This window comes from Vigna unguiculata, chromosome 5 (assembly GCF_004118075.2).
Source record: "Vigna unguiculata cultivar IT97K-499-35 chromosome 5, ASM411807v1, whole genome shotgun sequence".
NCBI classification, from domain to species: domain Eukaryota; kingdom Viridiplantae; phylum Streptophyta; class Magnoliopsida; order Fabales; family Fabaceae; genus Vigna; species Vigna unguiculata.
The window spans coordinates 36,927,565-36,952,391 of record NC_040283.1 but is presented as its reverse complement, the minus strand read 5'-3'; the positions used below and the strand labels follow the sequence as shown (position 1 = coordinate 36,952,391).

The 24,827-nt window shown below is 29.7% G+C and overlaps 1 protein-coding gene across 1 annotated transcript; it reads right to left on the bottom strand.

Moving 5' to 3' along the window:
- Window positions 1–12,517: 12,517 nt before the first annotated feature.
- On the bottom strand, window positions 12,518–22,871 carry LOC114185841 (DEAD-box ATP-dependent RNA helicase 36). The gene is made up of 8 exons (XM_028073775.1): window positions 22,558–22,871; window positions 21,975–22,467; window positions 21,214–21,536; window positions 14,921–15,124; window positions 14,753–14,834; window positions 13,643–13,741; window positions 13,304–13,471; window positions 12,518–13,205 (listed from the first exon to the last, which is right to left on the bottom strand). Exons 1-8 carry the CDS (start codon window positions 22,704–22,706, stop codon window positions 13,023–13,025), a joined length of 1,701 nt encoding a protein of 566 aa, XP_027929576.1. The 5' UTR covers window positions 22,707–22,871; the 3' UTR covers window positions 12,518–13,022.
- Window positions 22,872–24,827: the final 1,956 nt, after the last annotated feature.

The window sequence follows — 24,827 nt, the reverse complement described above, 5'->3', positions numbered from 1 at the left end:
TACGAAAATAGAGATTAGGGATACGGGAGTTAATTACGCGTAGGGAAGGTGTTAGCACCCTACAACACCCATCCTTAAGACGGTACCTTTAATTAAAATACAAATTGATGTGGTCTCCTTTAAATATTTATTTAAAAAAAAGAAATAAAATAAAATAAATAAATAAAATATAAATAAATAAAACAAAATAAAAAAATTAATAAATTAATAGATTAATAAATTAACAATTATAAAAATAAATAAATAAATAAATAAAGATGACAAAGAAAACAAAGGAAACAAAAAAGATTATTTTTTTTGTTTTTTGGGCCCGACAAGGATTACTCCTTGCTCCTACGTATCTCCATTCATAATGGAGAATCAGGGTCACGTAGTTCTTTATGAAAAAAGATTTTTTGAAAACAATTTGTTCGAAGATGTTGATATCACTCTTTTTTAATACTTGAAAATTTTGTATTTTTTAGTAATCTTATAGAAAAGCGAATGTATTAAGTACTAGGTCGACGCGAGTGGTCACACGAGCACTTATATACATTTTAAAAGTTAAAAGGTATTTAAATTATTTATTTGTTATTACTTCCTTTTAAAAATACTTTCGAAATAAGACATTGATATCCACCAAAATTTGACTACTTCATATCCACAATTTATGAAAACATTAGGAAAATAAATAAATAAAAGATTAGGAAATAACGTTTAGGATTAAACATATTATTTTAATATGAAAAAGTTTTACAACCCTTAACATGAAAAAAATATGGCACAACATATTCATACAATGTCAAAACATGATATCTCTCACTTATTCACGCAACAATGTTCACAACCCAAAGCAATCAATAAAGCCTTAATTATAAAACTAATGAACCCAAAAAGCTTGATAGTAATGTTTTATTCCATATGAAAAAGAAATATTGAAAACATAAAATTCAACCAAGATCAAAAACACATCTTAAGAAAATACTGCATAACACAATAAAAAAAATAATTTTGCGAACCTGAACGGGAGATCAGACTTACAATAGTTGTGTTGGAACACCAAGAAGCACGTGGGGGTGGCGATCAAAGGTGAGTGGTTTTTCATGTGCGAGGGTTAGAAGAGAATGTGTGCCTAGGGTGAGAGAGGTCTCTAGAAATTTTTGAGAGAGAAAAAAATTCATTTTCTTCTTTTTCTGATGGGTTTATATACACAACATCATAAATCTAATCTAATCTCGTAATAAAGGTCTGCTTTAATTACAACGAGTTTTAAAATGCAAGAACTGGTCTTAAAATTATTACAAAATGAGAATCAAGTCATATAAAAAATAGAGCACAAAATCAAACGTGATCAGCAAAATTAATTTTAATTAGTAAAAGAGATATTGTTTTGAATTATATTACTACTTTCTCTATCTGGAAAAAAAAAAGTGTCATAAAATCAGAGCACAAAAACAGAGTAAATAATTCTAAATATTAGAACATATTCTATTTCTAATTATTAGACTAACTTCTTAATCTGGAACAGAAACGACAAAGCATAGAGTGGGAGTGCGAGAATTAAATTTTGGGCTACCATTAGTTGCAAGAAAAACGGTGTGGGTGTATAGAGTATTTTGGGCTAAAATAGAAACAAAGCCTCAAAAGAAAATACATACAAGATTAAAACAAAGTTTTTTTTCTTTTTATTTATTTATTTATTTATTATTATTATTATTATTCTGTTATTATTATTATTTAGACAAAGAAAAAAAATCAAAGAGAAAACTTATTTATTATTTTTATTTTATTTTTTATACCCTTTTTTGAAAAAACAAAATATTATTATTTATTCTATTATTTATTTAGCCGGACGAAATTGGGTGTTGACAATTCTAATAATTAAAATTAATATATTTTCTAATTAATAGAACCTAATGAATAGAATCAACATTCCTGATGATGACTGATTTTGTGTATGATTTGTTGTTATTTGATTCTCATAATGTCGTGCTATCACAACAAATTCCTTTCTTATTTTGTTCATTGTACTTAAGATAAGATTGCATTTGGATTGCAATGTGGGTTTATAGATTCCCGATCTATCATCTAAAAAAGAAAATATTCTCTACACTTCTCTTTTTCTTTGACATCACAACTCACACATACACACCTCCTTTCTGTCTCTTCTAAAAACAACAAAAACCCTAAAGAAGGAGGCAAAAAAAAAAGTGGAGAAAAGCTAGTTGTAATGCAAGGATCGAAACAGTGAGATAGATAAAGAAGAAGAGGAATTGAAAAGTTTATAAGGTATGTCATTGCCAATTTTTTTTTCTTTTGATTTATGCATTTTTTTGCACCTAACGTTGATCTTCTCTTTATGAACATAAGTTTTATTATTCACAAATATCTTATTCTAAAATTCACAAAAAAAAAATATTTTTTTGTGATTTCTTTTAGTGTCTGTCGTGACATCAATTTTTAAATTTCTTTTTTCAAAAAATATATAAGAAAAAAGTTTTTAATAGATGTAATTCTAAATCCTCAAATTGAAACCTAATCACATACTATACTTAGAATAATTATCACACTATAACAATCACATACTATACTTAGAATAATTATCTCACCATAACAATCACATATTATACTTAGAATAATTATCACACTATAACGGTATAATATTAATTCCTCTTGGATTGAAGTCTGTTTTTATCCAAGAATCTCTTCATAATCTTTCAACAACTCAACCAATCTACATAAACTCTTAAAAAGATCAATCCTCCATTAATGACATCTCCTTTTATTTCATCCAAAGAACTAAAACTCACATAGAGTTAATTATACTTATCAAAATCATGTTTTAACGAGTCTAAATCAATATTTACTCTTATGGATTTTGATCCCACAAAGTTTCCACAATTAAAATACTTTTTATTATAGAGAGAATGTAAAGAGCAAGTTGTTATCTAAAAAGTGAAAATTTTAGAATGAATTAAAAAATAAACTTCTAACTTCTTCATTTTATATTTATTTAAAATTTGTTTTATAATATTTAGGTCTTTCTAGTCTAATTTCAAAAAAAAAAGATTATATTTTAATTTACATCATAAATTTGGTATATTTTTTTATTAGGTTTCAAGTGTCATAAATAATAGTTATCATAAATAAAATAGTGACACATTATTATATTGAAATTTCCTAAGTAAGGAAATATCAACCTAAAACTTTATCTCTTTATTTTAATTTAAGTTGAAATAAAAATATTTGTGATTTACTAGAATACTTGTTAAATTGATTTTATTTATTTTCACTCTCTTCAAAAATAATTCCACTTTTAATCCTTAATAAAATTAAAATTGATTAATGTTCTTAAATGTTAATGAAACATTAATGTTATTATTCCCAAATTATTCTCAAATAACTTATATCACTGTCTGTGTTTTTAAAAACTATTTATTAAAAATAATGTTACTTCAATAATTTTTTTTAATATTTTGAATAAGTAACATAATTCTTGCAATTCTTAATTTGCGTGAAATAAATTTAAATTTCAGTCAATTTTTAATTATGGAAATAAAACAAAGCTCAGTGAATAAGATTTTCCTTATTTGTTTTAGAAAAAAAAAAGCTTGAAATATTACGTTAACTCAAATCTATATCAAATTCAGGTTTGAGAGGTGATGGTTTAGATAGGTTTAAGTAAGATCCAGACAGATTGAATCAGGTCGTCAAATTAGATTTATGTTCCAAGAACACATAGTACCTACATTACATCGAACTATATCAAATTGAGTTTGATTAATCTTACGTTAAACAATCCCACATTAAATTTAATCTAATTGATAAAGATAAAGATTTAATCTAAAACTAATGTAATTTAAATTATATTGAAAATTTTAAAATCAATTTAATCTAATTAAAATAAATTGAAATATTAAATTAAATATATTTTATTGGATATTGACTAAATTTTCATGGAAAAATTCAATCTATAATCACTTCATTTCAAACTTTTGTCATATAAACTTTCTTTTGGACAACTTTTCGACATATTACTTTTTATCTTTCATCTCTAAACTAAACTTTAATTGTTATTATATTTAGTTTATTCACTCTAACTAAAAAATATAATTGATATTTTCAAAAATATATAATTATTATAAATTTTAATCATTAGTCAAATTTCTATCTATAACACAAGAAACATTAAAAATGAAAGGTATAATTACTCCTATAGTACCCAGTTTGGGGCTAGTGTCTCAAATAAGTACCTGGTTTTAAAGAAGTGTCAATTGCATCCCAACTTTTGAAAATTGCTTCAATTAGGTCCCTTTCAGAGACAGAGTTGACTAACGCCCTTAGTCAATGTACCACGTGTCAATCTGTAATTTTTTTGATTTTTTTAAAAAATTTTGATTTTTTTTTTAAATTTTAAAAAAAATTAAAAAAATACCACGTGTCAAGTCCCTATGTGTGACACGTGACATTGTCAGTGTCACATGGCATTGCAATGCCACGTGTCAGTATCACTATCAGATGTCATTGTGTTGATTTCAATTTAGTCCCTATTTATGTTTTTTCGTTTCAATTTAGTACCTACTTATGTGTATTTGATTAAATTTTGACCTAATATTTTTTAATAATTAAAATATTTTTTTATAAAATTAAAAGTAATTAAGTATATAAGTTTTACAAAAATTAAGTATTTGATATTTATATTAAAATTTAGTGGTAAAAGTCATTTTATTTATATTACAATGCCACGTAGCACTGACAATGTCACGTGTCACACACAGAGACTTGACACGTGGCATTTTATTTATTTATTTATTTTTAAATTAAAAAAAATAAAAATTAAAAAAAATTAATTTTTTAAAAAAAAATCAAAAAAACCACAGATTGACATGTGACATGTTGACTAACAGCGTTAGTCAACTTTGTCTGAAAGGGATCTAATTGAAGCAATTTTCAAAAGTTGAGATGCAATTGACACTTTTTTAAAACCGGGTACCTATTTGACACTTTAGCCCCAAACTGGGTACTATACGAATAATTAAACCAAAATGAAAAGAAGTTAGATAAGTTCTAAATGGAAAAAATAATTTATGAACCAAATCTAGAAATTTATTTCCAATTTCGTATTCACAATAACACTAAAGGTCAGAAGAAGCCACTAAATGGTGTTGAAAAATAATAAAAACCCATTGGGCTATCCATTTAAAATTGGTGGGCCTTTAACCAAGAACTTCAACACTCCCAAGAGCCCACGTAATAATGGAACTTTGCTTTGGGAAGGAAAATATTTAATAAACGTTCAATTTTCCAAAAGCAGTAATCTCACTCGTAAATAATATTTAAAAAGATAAAAGTGCATAACCAATTATTTAAATTTGATAATTAGTTTACATATATATTAAAATAGTCAAATTATTTTTCAACGTTAATAAATTTAAATTGATGAATTTATGACATTTAATATTATATGTATAATTCTACTACTTTAAGATTTCTTTTTTTTTTCAAAAAATAATACTTCATAGAAGGAACAGAAAACTTTTGTCCAATGGACGAGAACATAGCTGGGCCATTTTCTTAAAATGTTCTAGATTGGGCCACTGCTTATCTTTTTGGTCATTTCTTTCTTCAGTTCCATAATTTCAACCTACACCCCATACATTCTTGTATTCCGGAGTTTACAAGAATATAATTTTGTGTACTTTAAATTATACATATAAAAACAAATAAAACTAAAAATATATTCTGAACCGTATAATTTAAAATATAAATGTATTTATATTTTGAATTATATAGTTCAAATATTTTGTATTTTGAACTTCACATTTACGGATACAAAATACAAAAATTATTTTAAATTAGACATTATAAAATACAAGTTTATCTTTTTTAAATCGCACTGTTCAAAATATAAGAATTTATGATAGTGCACGGTTAGTACAATTTAAACTGCAAGGTTAGTACAATTACTTGATCCGAATAAATTGATTTTTTAATTCGTCATTTGTAAATGAAAAATATAATAAAAAAATTATAGCAACTAAGCACATCCAATATGGATGCACAACCAGATCTATTTACTGTCAATGTGGTGAGTGATACAAACATTTGTGTTGTGGTTGTAATCTTTTAGGCTCTCTGTTCACGTGAAAAAAGATGAATTTGGAGAAGGATGTAAAAATAAATTTGTATAATTTTTTGTGGATGAATGTGTTTTTAATTGAGTAGATATAAAGGATAAAGTGAATGAATTTGGAGATGAATTTTGTGAAAGTTAGTGAATAATTTGAGTGATGTGAAAGATAAAATAAAAAATTATAATAGATAAATTTGAAGAAAACTAAAATACCCTTAAAATATATGAAATAATGGATTAGTTAAAAATATTAACTTTTAAAAACTATTATTAAATAAATTATAATAAAAACAAATACAAAAAATTATATTAAATTATTATTATTTAAAATTATTATTAATTATTGTATATATTGAATCAATGTAACATGGACATTCTAATATCTACTCCTGTTCAAGGCTATTCAACTAATTCATTATGTGCAGCGAAATTTATAATGCACCTCAATATACATCTATAAAATTTTACAAATTTTACCATTTGTAGTAAAAAACACAAAATTTTCAAATTTCATAATTTAGGTTATACTAATTTCGGAATAAATATAATTAAGTTTCGTGTCAATTTTATAAATGAACCCTTACAATCATAATTACGTATACTGATTTGGGAACAACTTAAGGTGAGAGGAAAAACATCGTAATAGGACAATCATAACTATATAGAATATAATAAGATACTAACATCGTTTCAGGAGAGATAATGTACATTTTTTAATCTTTTGTTTCTTAATCTATATCTTTACCATTCTTTCTACTCTAATTTTTTTTAATGATTTATGAACCCTACTACCTATTATTAACCAATGTTTATCAAGTCAGTTTTTTTTAAATAATAAATATATATAAATTTTAATATATAAATAAAATAGGTGATAAAATAATATTTTTACTAAATTTAATATAAATAAATAATAATCTATAAATATAATTAAATATATATATATATATATATATATATATATATTACATATATAAAAAAAATAAAATTAATATTTTTTTGGAGAAGTCATGACTTTCCTCAATCTGCCATTATATCTATAACAATATATAAAGAGGATTTCCCTTTTTGTGTCCACTTTTCAAAATACCGATTTTATCCCTTTAAATATAATAATTTATTAAATTTTTAAAAATTAACCGTTACTTTTACAAACTTTCTATAAAATCAGATGTTTCTATTTTTTCTCTTCTTCTTTATTTATCAATGGTTAGTCTTTTATCTGTTCTGATATATTTCACTTTATTTTTAATAAATATAATTTTAATATATATATATATATATATATATATATATATTAACTTAATAATATTATAATATTATCACTTATTAATATAATATCACGCATATTTAAAAAATGTATACACAGGCGTGATAGCACCTATGTTACGCTAGTGTGTATATATATATATATATATATATATATATATATATATATATATATATATATATATATATATATATATATATATATATATTTTTTTTTTTTTAAGAATCATGTTTGGTTTTTAACCGATGAGGTTATAAGAATAAAGTTCCCATCATTCTCTTAAATTTTATTTATAACCATCTGTGCACATTCTTTAAAACGAACACAATTTTTTTTTTATAATCTATCGTCGTGAATCAGCGGATTGGAATGATCCTTTCATACGAAGATAGCCTTAGGGTTATGATATTGGCAGAACTCTTTCACATGGCTTAAAATCCAAGATTACTATCAACTTAAATAAGTTTTACTTTTTTAATCTTTCAAAATGTTTTTTTAAGACTAGAATCGTGATAAAACTCTATGTTTTAAAACAGATAATATTTTTTTAACGTGATCATTAATTTTACTGATATTATCTTCATCAAAAATTGATTTAAATGACAAACCTCTATTCTCTTAATCCTTGCAAAACAAACAATATAAAAAATATACTGTGATTTTAATGAACTTGAACTCGAAACAAAAATAATCTTAATTTCTAATATTTAATAATAGTTTATTTCATACAACTTTTAATATTATCATCAATATACCAAAATAAAAATGCTTATTCTACATTTATTCAAAGATTATAAAAAATGTTTTTAATAGAGCTGTCAAAATGAGTCACCAAGTCCCACTCGATTCCATGAATTGGTCATTTAGTGAGTCAATCTAACCTTTTTCATTTATTAGTAAACTCAAGAAATTTGAGTCTTGTCTGACCTACCACAAGTTGATTGATGGGTTAAACGAGTTGAGTCATTAAATTAAACAAATATTAAAACTTTTTTTTCAATCTAAGATGCTTTTTTAATATGTAACCAAAATCCAAAAAGTTCATATTTATTTTAGAATTTTTTTTCATTTTAGACAATAAATAAATCATTTATCCAAAAAGATAAATCATAATTCTAAATAAAAGTTGGAAGAGAAATTCAGAAACCTTAGACTATACCTTAACCTTAGGAAAAGAAAATGACTAATGAGAGACAAAGGTAGAGAGAGAAGGAACTCTCGTAATCGTGAGTCTCTCTTCCCAAAATTTTGTAAAAAAAAAGGTTGATTGTGTTTTAAATTGAATTGTTAAGTTAATAGTGAGATGAGTTTTTCTTTTATATCCATGTTGAGTTCTATTTTTTAGAAAAAAAAAACAAATGAATTAAAGAAAAGAGGGTACTTGGGATGTTCTAACCTTTTACAAATATATAAATGATACTATCATGCATGACCTATATATATTCCTATACTACCAGCATTTGTGATAGAAGTTCAAGAACACCTATTTGGGAGAGATCTGGATACAAATAGTTATATCACCACCAAGATCAGATTACTATTTAAAAACAATACTATGACATCTTACATCCTTAGTTGCTCTTGTGCATGAGGTTACTTGAGTTGATACAAAGTTGAATAAGAATCAAAAGCTACCAGACACCATATACAAACTTCCTCCTAGATTGATAATATGATGAATGCTTTTTAGTCTTTTTGCTCTCTGTGTATTAGGAACGATAAAACAAGTCAGTCCGGCCTATTTTGGCCTGTAACTATAAAACAGGTTAAAAAAAAAAAAGCAACCCACCCTATCACAAGATGGGCCAACAAGCTAGCCTGCCACTTTTTTATTTTTTATTTTTTTTAAATTTGTTTATATATACTTATAAATGAACATTTAAAGTATATTTAATCATAAAAAAAATTAATTTATAAATTAATATTTTAATTGGATAAATTAAATTTTTTATTACATTTACATATTAAATTACTCTATTATAACTAATAACTATAATTAGTTTGTAATGGTTAATGATTTAAATTATAATGTTATTACATATTTATATCTTTACAAAAATATAATATAAAAATTTAATTTTTTTAATTTTTTTAATTAAAAAAAGAAAACAGACTAGCGGATTCGGAATGGCTGACCCGCCAGTTTGACTAACTAGGTGGGCTGAGCCAAAATGAGCTAACGGATTGAAAATGGAGTCTAGATTCTCTATTGGTTTTTATAATTATGTTATTTATTGAGCATTAAAAATACATTGTATTGACATTTTAAATATCTTTTTAATATATTTTAAAACGTAAAAATTAATGATAATTAATCCGTATATTATGAAGACACAATAAAGAAACAACACAGCAAAAATCCAAATTCTTGAAAATGTCAACCCAACCCACCCTGATTTAGTGGGCTGATGAATGACCCATTGGATATGACACACGTTGTCACCCATACTTTGTATCCCTCGTTGTACCCTCACAATAGTACCCCCAACCTTGATTGTTCTTGTTTGATGTCTTTATTGGCGAGCCATCTTAACTCACCACGAGATCAATTTCACTGTTCTGGGTGCATATTTTTATCCTGTTAAAATGCAATTATTTTAATCTAGTCCAGTTTAAACTCTTTATGAAGCGGATTGGATAACAAATTTTAACTTATTTAAAACAACTATAGCTTTCCAATATGTTCTGTTTCCAGGAGTGTTGCATTCCTAGTGTGCCCAGCGTAAATATTCTTCCGGTAATTATATATATGTCATTGCCTATTACAACCTTTTGAAGGTTTTAAAAGTGTCTTTTAATTTTACTATTTTTCTCCTATAAGATATAAAAGGCTTGATTTAAATTCAACTTTTTATAATTTTGAATTTTTTTTTAATTGTGATCCTTATAAAATTTCAATATACTCAGTCTTTTTATTTGTTTAAAATCAAGAACCTTTAATTTATTATTAGTATATTATAAAATTGGTAACAAAAAAAAAATTAACTTATCAATCAAGATAATTACAATTACAATTATTAATATTTTACCTGAATAAGTGATTGAAATCACTATCACACAAACAAATATGTTACAGTTAAATTTTATAAAAAATAAAAAATTATCATTTTCGAAATTATAAAAAAGAAGAGTGTAGTGTCTTTAAGCACAAAGGCCTAATCTTCTACTACAGTCATCTTAGCACCTTAAATGCATACACATGTTCTTGAAAGAGATGTAACTGTTAGTGGCACTAATTTGATTAAAAAATGGCAAAATCGTGTGAATATATGTTAATGGAATTGAATTCTTTACTGAGTTTGTGGTACTCTTTTTCTACTAATTCTTCAAAATATACTAATAAACATTAATTTTAATATTTTAAAATATATTTATTTTATTATCAATATCAATATATTTTAAAAATTAAATAAAAATAATAATACTAAAAACTCAATAAATAATATAGACTCGTGTTAATGAGGACACATAATTAATGAGAATTTAAGAGAAAGAGATTTGATGCATTGAGTTGGTGCAAGCATACGTAAAAGACAAGTTACAATAAATCCATGACAGTTAAAATGTTTGCTACTGTCATTCTTTCTCATAAGGGAAACCTTCGCTAAATGCATTATATAACATTTTCGTATTAAATTTGGAGGTTATTTGTCACATTCACTCATAACATTTTATATAAAAAACAACAAACATAATTATTCTTCTTTTAGAATTATATTTCCTTTTGCTGCTAAATTCAGAAGCTATATATGAGTTTGCGATTGTGTCAATCTCGTAAATTAATTGGTTAATTAGAACCACACAACCGAGACTAAACCTAGAAGACAGAGATTGAAAAAAATCTCTTTCTATTTAAGGAAGAACTAGAAGAAATAAAAAATTTTAAATAAATTACCATGAACTTGGGCTTTTGTAATTGAAAGTGATATTCTAATATTTTATATAACTAATAACTCATCTGTATTGAATACCAATGAACCAAAAGAATGGAGACACAAATTTAATTAAGAAAATGAGAATGTCAGTGCTTTATTTTCCTTCTTTTGGAACATACTTCTCTCTCAAAATCAGTATTTCGTACGAGAAGAAATTACAAGAATTTTTTATTTCTGTGAGAATCTTTCATATTTCAAGTAAGTGTGCATGTTTATTTGACTACAGTAATTATCTACTCCCTTTTTCAATATCACAATAATAGGTGCATGTTTATGGAAGATGTGTACCATTTCTGTAACTACCATTTTAAATTATAATCATTATATAACAAAATAAAAGATAAAAAATATATAATTAAAGTAAAAATTAGAATTAATATATCTTCAAAACTTTAGTCTTTTTAACTAAATTTGTTAAATTTAAGTGCGTTTTTCATCTAATATTGAAGTATAAATGTATCAATGTATCAAAAGGTATAAATGAATCAAATATTATCGTGAAACGTGTTTGAAACGTCAAATAAGTTTAATAAAATTTAGTTAAAAAAATTAAATTTATACATTTTTATAGTTGAGAGTTAAATTAAACTAAAATCTCAAAAAAATAACTAATTCCAAATTTTACACACATACCTAATATTTTTTCTTCCATTCTTTTAGATAGAAACTTCTTGAAATATATGCATAAATTAACAAAGAGATGTCAATTAAAGTTATAAAAAGCAATTGTTACAACTGTTTCTTTTATAACCTTGTGCACATATTATAGAATTTTGAAAGCGTTGTTAGTTAAGTAGAGGTTGCATTAGGGTTACCACGTTGCAAGGATTTGGTTAGGATTTTCACATTGCAGGGCTTGGGCTACTATAATTATAAAACTAAGATTTTGATTTTCTGAGTTTGCTCAGTTATACAATTCAACATGTACTCTTATAAGAGTTGTGAAATAATCCATTTTCCTAAAATTTTCCATTTTTTTCCTCCCGCCAAAATCTCTATTTTTTGTAAAATTCGAAATATTAATTATCATGACTTTGCAAGCCAACTAATGGATACATTATTTGGACACTTCACTATTAGCCATCATATTAATTGTTTTCACCTTATCCTCCCAAAATCTGCAATTAAATGATATTAATAAACTTTAATAAAATGTTTCCATTCACAAGACTTAAACTTAAGAACTTGCTCAAAAAAACCAATTCCAAAAGGATCAACACTTGTTAATAAAAACAATTTAATTCACAAAATGAATGACAATTTGTTCCAACTATACAATTTTCTGAAGCTAAATCTGATTGGCTACAAAATTGATTGATGATACCCTGCCTCAATGGCCATGAATGTTCATCAGGTTCAAATCCAGTAGTTTGGTCCTTTTTCTACCTCAATTAAACAAATAAAGAGGCAGCATCAGGATTTCAACCTCAATCAAAGGAAGAATAATGCCTAGTATTTAGCTAATTGCAATGTGTTTAATCTCATCTCTACCAACAGTCAGGAAGACACGAATACAATAACAAACCATTTACCAAAATACTGTTATGTTTTAAATTCTCTGCGTCCACTGTAATTCGTCTTTCCTTTCGGGTTTTGATTTTAATCTCTTTTTTAGCCTTCTCTTCAAGTATTCCTTCCATAATTAGAAATCATCGTTTTCTTATACTAAGCTACTTCTTACCCCTTTTCTTTGGAGTTTGCTATATCAGCTGATGCCTCTGCTTTTTTGTTTCTGTTTTTTTCCTCCCCCTGTGAAATTCTTTACTTCTTTTGATTTAACTTTTTTTTCATTAACAAACCGTTTTCTTTTAGCACTTTTAGTTTTTGTTTCCCTCTCGATGCTATCCTCACCCATCTTCATTTCCTCGACACTCTTAGCACCGAAAACCTACACAATACATCAAAGTAAACAAGTCAATTGGAAAAATGGCCAATTATGCAAAGTTAATCACAGGAAGAGAAAAAAAGACATTCAGTGTTTTATACCTCTTTCCCTTGCTCTGAAAATTCTTTACTTTTTTTTCTCCTTTTATTTTTCTTCAATAGTCCCTTCTCTGCAAGCATTTTCAGTTTCTGGTTTTTCCGCTCTTTAGCTTTCTCCTCAAAGCCATCATCTATCATTCTCATTTCTGCTACATTCTTAGCACTGAAAACCTACAATACATCACATCACAGAATTAACAAGTCAAATAGAAATTTAGAACAAAAAAAAAACTTTACATAGCACGTAATTGAAAAGGAAGAAATTATTTAGACACAGAAAAGGAAACAAATTAAATATATAATTCAATAGCTAGAACAAAAAATTGTCCAACAAAAGCATACCTTTTTCATGAGAGAAAGCGCCTCACTTTCTTTGTATTCAATCATTTCAAGTTGTTTCTCAATAAGCGCTTCTATTTCATGAATAAGTTCAACATCATTCTGAAAATGTGAAATGTCAAACAATAAGGAAACCTTTGCAATAAAAATATCAGAATCCTAAAATGATTTCATTTATATGAACATGAGTCACAATTGAAAAAACTTAGACACTTCCTCTGTAAAAACACAGCAAAACCACAGATCAACAAATATTTTCTGAATCTGTTTGAGTAATAACTCCACCCAATAGAATGGGATTATTTATATTCAGAGGCCAGACAAACCATGTCATCACACTTCAAAAATGACTATACATCAAGATATCCTAGACACCGCCATCCACAACACAAGCAGCAATTATCTAGAGTATGAACTCATTTTTCTAAGGTTTGCACAACACCCACAATCAAGTTTAAAAGTTCAGACATACATCGGTATGTCTGGGATACAGCTTGTACAGATTTAGATACTAACATAATTGCATTACATCAGGATCCATGCAGTTTAAAAGCACCTATGGCCCCCCTATAAATCTCAGTAACCAATTCACGTCAACTACAGCAGTATTATAGTTTAGTTGGTTAGGTTCATAATATCCCTGATATGGTAATGGTCACTGTTAGCATATCAACTCTTAATCACACGGATCAATTGACAAGTGTCAAATTTAGTGAAATAACACCGTTAATAACTTTCAGAGATGCAAAACTTTATCAATTTAACTGTTGAATTATATAACTGTCTATAGTAACATTGTTGATTTCAAGCTTCGACAAATGAGGAGGTTTGTGTCATGATGCCCATTTCCATGGCTCACTCAAAATGAATGACATGCTAATCCTAGGTTGTTACCCAGAGGTAACAAGTTATATCTGTCGAGTATAGTATTAAATGAGTTTAGTCGCCACATCAACACTCAAGTATGCTGTTGCATAAGCAACAGCCCACACAAATTTATTTAACAATTTTATTTCAAACAAAAATTCTTAGGTACAAATTCAATACTTGTAAACTTTGATTCAAATAACAAAGAAATTACAAGCTTTAATATTAAATATAAAATGAGCTAACCTGGGTAACAAGGCTCAAAGCCAGTCCCCCTCTACCTGCTCTTGCCGTTCGACCAACACGATGAATATAATCCCGTGGAAACCTGGAGATGAATAGTTGCAATATGCTAATTGAAATGCTTCAAATGTCTATGAAGAAGGTAAAGAAATTGGCATAAGAAAAGGTAACCTTGGAACATCATAGTTGATAACAAGGTCAACTGTAGGAATATCCAATCCACGACTGGCAACATCAGTTGCTAGCAGTACAGAAACCTTTCCTGATTTAAATTGATGAAGAGCTTCAAGCCTCTGAGTTTGTGATTTGAATGAATAAAGAGCTGCTGCTTCTTGATCAAGCACTTCCAGCATTAAACTTAAACGATGACAGTCTCTGAAATTTGGAAACATTTAGGAACATCTATAAAATATTTAAAAGAGAATGACAATAGTAGGGTAGGATACTTTTGTTATTTTACATATCATTGTGCTACTTAACTTTTAGAGATTCTATCATTTAGGATCTTATTCAAAGGGATTTTCTTTAGCCAAATACAGCAAGTTAATTGACCCTTTGATTAGGGTTAGAATTTCAGTACGCAATCTAACTTTAAGTATGAAAGGCATAAGTGCGTGAGAATTGTTTTATGACATCACATCAGGATACACAATATAAATTGAAGAACCTATTTACCTCCTTCATTATCTAATATCATATTTCAACATGAATAAAAGGTGAACACAATTGCTGCCAATTTTTAACTTGGGAAATCCGAATTCAGAAACAAAATAACCTTTCTATAAAGAAAACAAAAATATCCAACAGAGTCGATGAACTCGTATCTTCAGAGTCCTGTCAAATCGATGATGGCAGAACCATTGTTCATTCACATTGCAAACACCAGAGTACTACAAAGATTTGGTCACATTTAACAGTTCCAAATAAATGAAATAATGAAATGCATGTGAATCAGGTATGCCTCGTTATTCAACTAAAGATATGTCTATATATGCTATTCTAGGTGGAAAAAGAGGATAGCAACAAATGTCTAATAATTATATTTTGCACACATAAAGGCCTAAATTTAGCATATCTAGGTAGAAGAAAAACAGCTCGAATTGTCAACAAAAACCATGCTAAACATCAGTTGGTGTGAAAAGTTACACACCAAAAATGAAAGCAAAGCAAACAATTATATATACAAATTATAGGGGTCACTTTTCATGAATACCAGTTATAACAGGACAGCTCTAAGGCTTCTTTATAGCCAAACAAAAATTTCTGCAATCATCAATTTCCATCCTTGACCTCCATGCAATGTAATAGTAACTTGAGTATTATGGGATATCTAAGTCCCACATCAAGTAGTGTGGGATGTTCAAATGGATTTATTATGTGCTTGGTTCTCTAGCCCCTAAAAGCTAGCCTTTGAGAGTGGGTGGGTTCCTCTAGTGCTTGAGAACTTATCAAATGGTATTCAGAGCAGTAAATTAGAGAACTGTGGCTGTCATTTGTGGCAGAGTTTTAGAGCTTTCTTAATCAGAAATTGAACACATCACTTTCAAACAAAACTCGAAAAAAATGGAGCAACCCAAACATGATGAAGCACAACTAGAGCTAGGTATATGATTGAGCCTATCCATGTAAACCCACCCCAGCATTAAATAATATAGCCCACATCTCAAACGGTCTTAAACTTTAACAGATCGCACCGCCCCACAAACACCATGGGTTATAAGGGCTTACTCACACCTGCAAAAATATAATTAAAAATATTTTTCATAAATTCTTCAAACAATACTTCTACTTAGAGATTTAAGGGTACAAAACCATACAAAATTGTTAGTACTTTAAATATAGAAAGACCTGGACAGTAGGACCACTGGAAACATAGGACAATTCATTCTATGTGCAGTCTTGTACCATTCCAAAGCATGGAAATTCATTTGTTGTATTACCACATCACCTTTGAGATATGGAGATGGTGGGAGCAGTGGAAAACGAAAGTTGGATGAAAATAAGAGTGAAATAAGCAGTGTCATTATCGTTGTTGAACTTTCACTGGGAGGACATGAATGTAACCCTAACAATAACATTGGGAGGATATGAACGTAACCCTAATAATAATAAACTGAAAACTTAATGTGCTGGGCTGTACTGGGCTTCGTTTATACAGCATGCAGGTAACCGCAGAATCCTTGGGTAAAACCAATGTTTTATTTGGGGCATGTTGTTTCAGCTCCAAGGGTAGAAGCAGATACATAAAAGGACTCCATGGAATTAACCAGATGTTATCAGACATTTGTTAAAGATTAGGGAAATTAACCAGACCTTTGACTGATCTCTTGAAGAAGGAATCTCCAAATTGGTCTGCCACAGCTCAGGATGCCTTTGAATCCTTAAAGGCTGCCATGATAAGTTTACCCACAGTTGTTCCCAATTTCACAAATATTCGTAGAGGAATTGATACTTCACAAACCAAGGTTTGGGAGTTTTTTTCTTCAAAGGTGAACCACTACCACTTTAAAAAGAGCACAAGCTAAGTGAGTTTGAGTGGGAACTCATGGAACTCATAGTTGCAATCAAGAAATGGAGGCACTACTTAATGGGCATCTTATCATTTTCCCTGATCAAAGAAGTGTGAAAATCTCTTACTAACCGGCAGGTAGTTACCACAGACCAAATTCAAACGGACCTCCATACTTTTGGGCTTTCACCTTGAAATTCAAAATAATCCAGGTAGCAGTACCAAGGTAGAAGATGTTCTATCAAGGAAAATGAATTATGCTGCCATTTCACAAGTTCTATGTGAAGAATGGGAGGGATTACAAGAATTGAAATCTGATAAGGATCCAATAATCCATCTTGGATATGCATTGCCCAAGGGCTTTTTATTCCACCATAACAAATTAGTCCTACCCAAAAATTCAACCAGAATTTGTGTTATCTATATCGGATAACACAAATCATGTACAAAGTTATAATAGAAACCATAAAGGGTTATGGTGAAAAAAACATTGTGGTCAAAAAAGAAATATAATATCACCCCATATAATTTTAATGCAAAAGTAATGATAATATGTCTAGAAATTCAAATAATAATAACATCGTATTAAAACACCACAAATTTAATATCGTTACGTTTGCATTAAAAGTATATGTGGTGGTATTATTTTCTAAACATTGAATTACTTTTGCATTGAATTTCTAGACATTTATTTTATGATTTGTTGAAATTTTAAGTTTTGAACATCAAATTTATGGTGTTTTGATATGATGTTATTATTATTTGAATTTTTAGACATAATATCATTAATTTTGCATTAAAATTATATGTGGTGGTATTCTATGAAGCCCGGACACGCCATATCAATGGCGTGTCCTATGTCTGACACATATCGGACACTAACACGCGTACATACTTGTATGACACACGTGTCAGTAAAGTGTCCAATTTGAAAGACATTTTTTTGTCTTTGACATGATTTTGACATGACTCCAACACAATGTTAATAACCACAAATATAATGGTTTTCTAAAAAACCCATAAACTTGTAAACTTATCACATAAGTATCTATTATGATTATAAAAATAAGAAAAAAATCTTATATGATCACTACTTTTTACTTTTTTGGATATTAGATAGATAGATTATATTCATTTGTGTTAGTTGACAATGTGTTAGTTGAAAATTTGAAACTAATATATATATATACATGTTGTGTCTTGTATCCTATGCTTCTTCAAAATAACCATATCTTCATGTATGTGTCTGTGTCGTGTCCGTATCCGGGCTTCATAGGTGGTATTATATTTCTTTTGACCGCAATGTTTATAAAGGATTGAGTTTCCAATAGTTTCTGTTATCGGGTACCGATAACATTGGTGGAGATACATACATTATCTATGTATGCACTTTTCTTTTCCTCACAACATCCTTTTTCAGCCAAGGATGTCGCTCTCATATTTATCAAAGGAGTTGTCAAACTACATTGATTTCCAATAACTATTGTCACTGATAGAGACCAAATCTTCCTTAGTCACTGATGAGCTGAATTATTTAGATAGGCAAGCACAAAACTAAAGTATTGTACTACATACCACGTCCAAGCTGACGGTCAAACTGAACAAGTCAATAGATTATTAAAATCCACAAAAATGATGGCAAAACTTGAGTGGTCAATTGGTGCTTATAAACATATTTACAATGTTTTTCAAGGGAGAATCTGACACCAGCCTAACTGGCTATCCTGGACAAGTTATAATACCTCATTCCATAGTTCACTGAAAATGTCTCCTTTGCAAATTCTATACAGTTGCAACCCTCTAGTATTATTCAAAGGAGATATATTCCCTCTAACATAGAAGATATTATTCAACTTCAAAATGAAAGAGATAATATACTTCAATAACTGGGAAAAAAAATCCCAAGCCTAAAAGAGGATGAAGTATTATACAATCAAGAAAAAGAGAAGTGGAGGAATAGAATTTAGTGTTCACGATTGGCTTTATCTTAAGGTTCAACCATACCTCCTGAAATCTTTAGCTAGTGAAAGGAATGAGACGTTATGTCCATGTTTCAACAATATCCTCCAAATAATTGGTTGAATTGCATACAGGCTAGGTTACTAGTGCAGGTGCACATCCATCATGCCTTTCATGTATGCCTATTGAAGAAAATATTAGCAGCAACATCAGTGCAACAACCTCTACCATCAGTACTAATAACACTGGAATAGGTGTTACAGTCCCAACCAGCAAATGTGTTAGCTGTAAGGTATGGAGACAAAGGAGCAGAAGAAGTCCTTGTTCACTGCGAGCATCTTCCTACTTGTGATTATCCGGGAACAATTTGCAGCCATCCATAACAATTTTCCTCATTTCCCCTTGAGGACAAGGCTAAAGCGTTGGGAGGGGGGGAGTATTGATAGAAATATTGTGATTAAGCAGGCTGTTTTAGGAGGAAGTAATTGGACTACAGCTTAATGGGCCCATTTAAGAGAAATTTTCTGCTATAAACCATAAATATGTTACTATAAAAGGGGTTTAATAGGATACTGTTGGGGAACTCCTGAGAATTAGAAAGTTGTAATGAGTGGACCAGACCTCCCGAAATATATACAACTTGCTATTCTCACAGGAAGACATTCCCTGTTAAACAATAAAGAATTATCTTCATTCTATCTTTGTCAATAGTTCTATCAATTGGGATCAGAGTTGTGAACAGTACCTAGTAAAGTGTAAAAGAGTGAAAGCTACTTATGTGCTACAATAGGAACTCGGGTATCATTGCGTTCCTAAGTCTCATTCTCATAAAGAAGTATGGGATGATCGGTAGAGTATTCAAGTATTTGGTTCTCCCCTTAATAGCTAGCTTTTGTGCGTAGATTCCTCGACTCCTTAAGTATTTATCATAATTCTACACCCCAAAGGGTAATTAAGCATGATGTGGAACACTTAACCAGATCTGCTATGTGTATCTTCTTTTATAATATGCAGTTACAACAATTTTTTTATACAAGTAAATGCATATCTAATATTTAATAAATCGCAACTTATTCAGAAAAGATAAACAATATATCAGTACATAAAAATAGAACCAAATACTAATTGTATCCATTATTTCACTATCATTGGTTTACACTTTATATATATAGAATAAACAGTAAGAACAAAAGCATCGAAGATATACATACAATAAAACTCTGGTTCACCCATCAACTATAAAACCTTTATTGAAAAATCAATAACGTTAAAATAATTGCCTCCATTTTCAGCTGTATGGAATGCATACTAGAGAAAGTAGAAATCCTGAGTTTGTCCAATATCTATTTTCTAAGTAGAAACACCAAAACCAATCTCAAGTCCTACCATTTGCCAAATAAATATAATTCCAAATTTTCATTGTCAAACTGCAACAACTTTTTTTTTCTTTGTAACTTCACAAATTTTAACTATTTACTGAATGTCATACACAAAGGCCATTGCACAGAACTATATCACCAGACCACAAACAGATTCAATTAGAGAACGGTTCACAACAATAAGCTTCAATTGTGTCCATCATAAACTGTCCACAAAAGTAAAAGAAATGCAATAACTAATACAGTCAAATTTTGTCATAATAAAATTAGAATGAGAATGTTTACAATTTTTACTTCATTGCAGGTGGGGACAGGGAAGTTAAACAAAAAATAACAGCCTAATAATTTATTGAAGAAAAGCGGTCAAAGGTAAAATTCTGATATTGGATATTTAGATATTAACAGTCAAGACAGGAACCAGCTAATGAAAACAAGAGCATCAATCAAATAAATTAGCAGGCGTGATTGTTTGATATATTAAGCTGAAACAGGCCACATTTTCCTATAGAACCACAAAAAAATATAGATGTGGACCTAGCAGAAAAATGAATAACAAACCATAATATAGAAAACAAAATTGGTAACAAAGAATCCAAACATACAATGTAGAAATATACCTGCATGTTGAGATAAACACGATGGCAGACCGAATTCCCATATCCTCCATTTTTGACAAGATATGCATCAAATATACATCTTTCACCTTTTTAGGGATGAATATCACCTGTTGCTTAAGTGATTCAACTGTTTTAAAACCTTCATATGCCTCGTAGACATACATCTTATCTTGGTAACGTTCTCGCAACTTTTGCAGAGTACTAGTAGTGGTCGCAGAAAAGAACAGATTTTGTCGAGTTTCAGGTAAGCACTGAAAGATAAATTTCAATTCCTCCTGAAAACAAGCATCCAGCACTCGATCTGCTTCATCCAAGACAAGAAACTGCAGAATCATAAGCCAAATATTAATTCATAGAATAATGAACAAATCATAGGTAAAAGAGTATACTTAAAATGCTTACCAAACCTGCTTTAAATCAGGTTACTCATTACCTTGTTTCAGGAGAAAACGAGAGGAATAATCAGGGTGTATGAACCCTAAATCCCTTTAATGAGTTCTAACACAAAGTTGTGCATGTTTCGATTAAAAGAAAGAGTAGAAACAAATGTTTCATTAAACGGTTCATATATTCGAACGCTCAATTTGCAATCCTAAAGCAAAAGTGCAGATAGTAAAACTTAGTTTAAATGTGGCCAAACGAGATTAATTTTGTTTCAAGTTTTGGTTTTAAAGCTACTTTTGGACCTACACATTGAAAACCAGACCAACACCAAACTGCTTATCTAAACGCGGCTCTAAATCGAATTACAAGCTCACTACCTTGGTTCTGGAGAAAACAGCAGAAATATCAGGGTTATCACGGAGCAAGACGTGGATTCTCCCAGGTGTAGCGATGACGAGGTGCGGCCTCGCAACCAAATCCTTCGCCTGCTTGAGCGCATCCATGCCGCCTACCACAACCGTGATGCGGAGGTGCACGGCTGAGCCCAGAGCGCGGAACTGCTCCGCGAGCTGGAACGCGAGTTCGCGCGTGGGCGTCACTACGAGTGCGAAAACGCCGAAGGGGTGCTCAGCGAGTCGATGCAAGATCGGAAGAGCGAAGGCCGCCGTTTTCCCGCTCCCAGTCTCGTCGATGCCAAGCACGTGCCGACCCTCTAGCACAGGCGGTATGCAACGCTGCTGCACGCGCCGTGGCATCCGCATTCCGAGCTCCCGGCACGTCTTAACCACCCAGTCCGCCAGGCCGAGGTCATCGAACGTCTTGCCGTCTATCGCGGCTTCGTCGAGGTCTTCGCGGCCGTCCGCGGCGGTGCTAGGGTTCATGTAGAGTTAGTTAATTAGGGATGAAAAATTGAATTTAGAGTTGTATGTGAATTGAAGAGTGAGTTGTAATGTTACCTACCGTTGATGAGATTCTTGAGTTTGAGAAGCTGGGAGCGTGTGACCATGCGAGTGGTGAGCTTCTGCTTGCTCACTTGTTTTATTTTTCCCACCTCCCACGGCGTCGCCGCCGCCATCGCCGTCGCCATTGCCTCTGCGGGAACGTTTCATTCTGTCTAAAACCCAAAACCCTAATTTGTGATGGAAAGTTGGGTTTTGTTAAAAGTAGGCGAAATAGAATCCAATACAATTTGAAAACTTAACAAATTGTATTTGATTTCAAGAGTATGAATTTCACTTCCCACGCAAGTTTTTTTCCATTCTGAGTGTAGAAAAGCACTTCGGGATCTTACACGAGAATAATTTCAATGTTTACATATATTTTTGAAAATAAAATCACTTCATTACTGTAATTTTTTAATACTAAAAAAATCTCATTAATTATCAGTGTTCAATCATCAAAATATATTTTTCAAGGAGAATAAACTTTTTATGATAAAATTAGGGAATCCAATTTTATTGGGTTTAGAAATGACCTATTAAATATCAAGAAATATTATTTGAGTTTAGTGCTTTTAAAAGTCATTCATTTAATCAATTATGAAATAAAAGATGACATAATTTAATTTAATTAATAATAATTGTAAAAGTATTCATCGAGACAATAAATCATTTTACTTATTAAAAAATTGGAGTAAATGCATCACATATATAAAATTCAATAACACAACATTGAAAATTATTTTATATCTTTATATTTTAAAAAGTTACAATAATGGTTTCATACTAATAACGAAATTTATGATGCAGCGTATCATTTAAGAGAGTAATTTTGAAAGTATATCAATGCAACAAATTTCATTTATATAAATAGTTATAGATTTGTCACCACAAATTCATAATTTTTGGGTACATATATTATAGTCACTTAAATGAGGTCATTTGTTTATTTTTATTTTTTTCTCTCTCTTTTAAGTATTGGTTAAAGATAATGTGTTAATAATTGCACAACCTAATGTCACTGAAAAGTGATAAAAATAAAAATTGTGTCGATCAATGTTAATTAGTGAGTTTCTTAAAGAAAATGTAGAGAAAGATTAGCAAATCAATGAAGAAGAAAATGTGTATCAAAGATGACGAATGTTAAAATGAAAGAGTTATTCAAAGACGTATTGAAGAAGAAAAATGTGTATCTTTACTAAGACACTCAAATAAATGCAAATGAAGGTATATTACAATCTCACCAATTCTGAGTTCTTATCATTTATTTTTTAGCTTATCCAATTATAATGGTTTCCGTAAGTGCTAAGAATATAAGGGTTTTATTTATTTTGAAGAGGTTTATGACCCCTGCAGATTAATCTACATTTTTCCTTCAATGTATTCACATGTTCCTTTTCAGAAAACCTAAGCCTCCTCAGCCACGAAATATTGTTCGTCCCACTCGAAAACCTGAGTTTTTCCTCAAATCAGTTACGCTCTGTGATTCACTCCGTCGTAGCTCTTTCCATCACACCCTCTCCGTCGTGGCCTCAATAGTTAATCATGATTCAGTCTCCATCGTAGCCTCCTTGGTAGCCTCCATCATAGCCTTAGTAGCGAATCAGTCACTCCGTCACGCCCTTTCTATCACTCTGTCGTAGGCGACCCTATCGCTCATCGGAGTTGTTCGCAGCTTAGGAGCCTGCACTTCCGATTGATTTCCAGCATTCCACTTCCGATTCGCCTGCACACATGGTACCGCAATTCACACTTTTATCTAATTTGTCACACAGGAGAATGTTGAACCTTAATTTGCAATTCATTGCTATGTTTGCACATGTATTGACGTTCTTAGGATGCGATGTTTGTGGGTTTATTTGTGATGCGATGTAAATTGTTCTTAATTATATACTACTTATCATGGACTTGCATAAAAACATTCATTCTTATTTGGATTCATATATTATTTAACCATGAAACAATCGTTCTTATTACTAACTATTTTTAAATGTTAATGGTAGAACGTCTCAAGAAAATCTATAAGTCATTTCCTCGGGTTCCATTGCCATAACACCTGTGGGATGTTGATGACATGCAATAACTTTCTGAAAGCATTGGAAGTGCAAAGACACGTGTTGAGGTTTGTTCCTCATTCTAAAAAACTGCTATCAAGTGAGACTCATTGTTCAATTTACAAAAGGATATTAATGCATTTAGATATCTTATTAATATTTTTAATTGAGAGTCTATTTTATCATAAGTTGAGGTTACTTTTATGTGTTTCAATTTACAAGCTATATTAGAGAAAGG

Excerpts from the sequence above, each read along its gene's own strand:
- LOC114185841 (XM_028073775.1), bottom strand. The coding sequence starts at position 22,706 with ATGAAACGTTCCCGCAGAGGCAATGGCGACGGCGATGGCGGCGGCGAC. Across the intron at positions 13,472-13,642 it reads CGCTTTCTCTCATGAAAAAG|GTTTTCAGTGCTAAGAATGT; the intron begins GTATGCTTTTGT and ends GATGTATTGTAG. Across the intron at positions 13,206-13,303 it reads TTTCAGAGCAAGGGAAAGAG|GTTTTCGGTGCTAAGAGTGT; the intron begins GTATAAAACACT and ends TGTATTGTGTAG.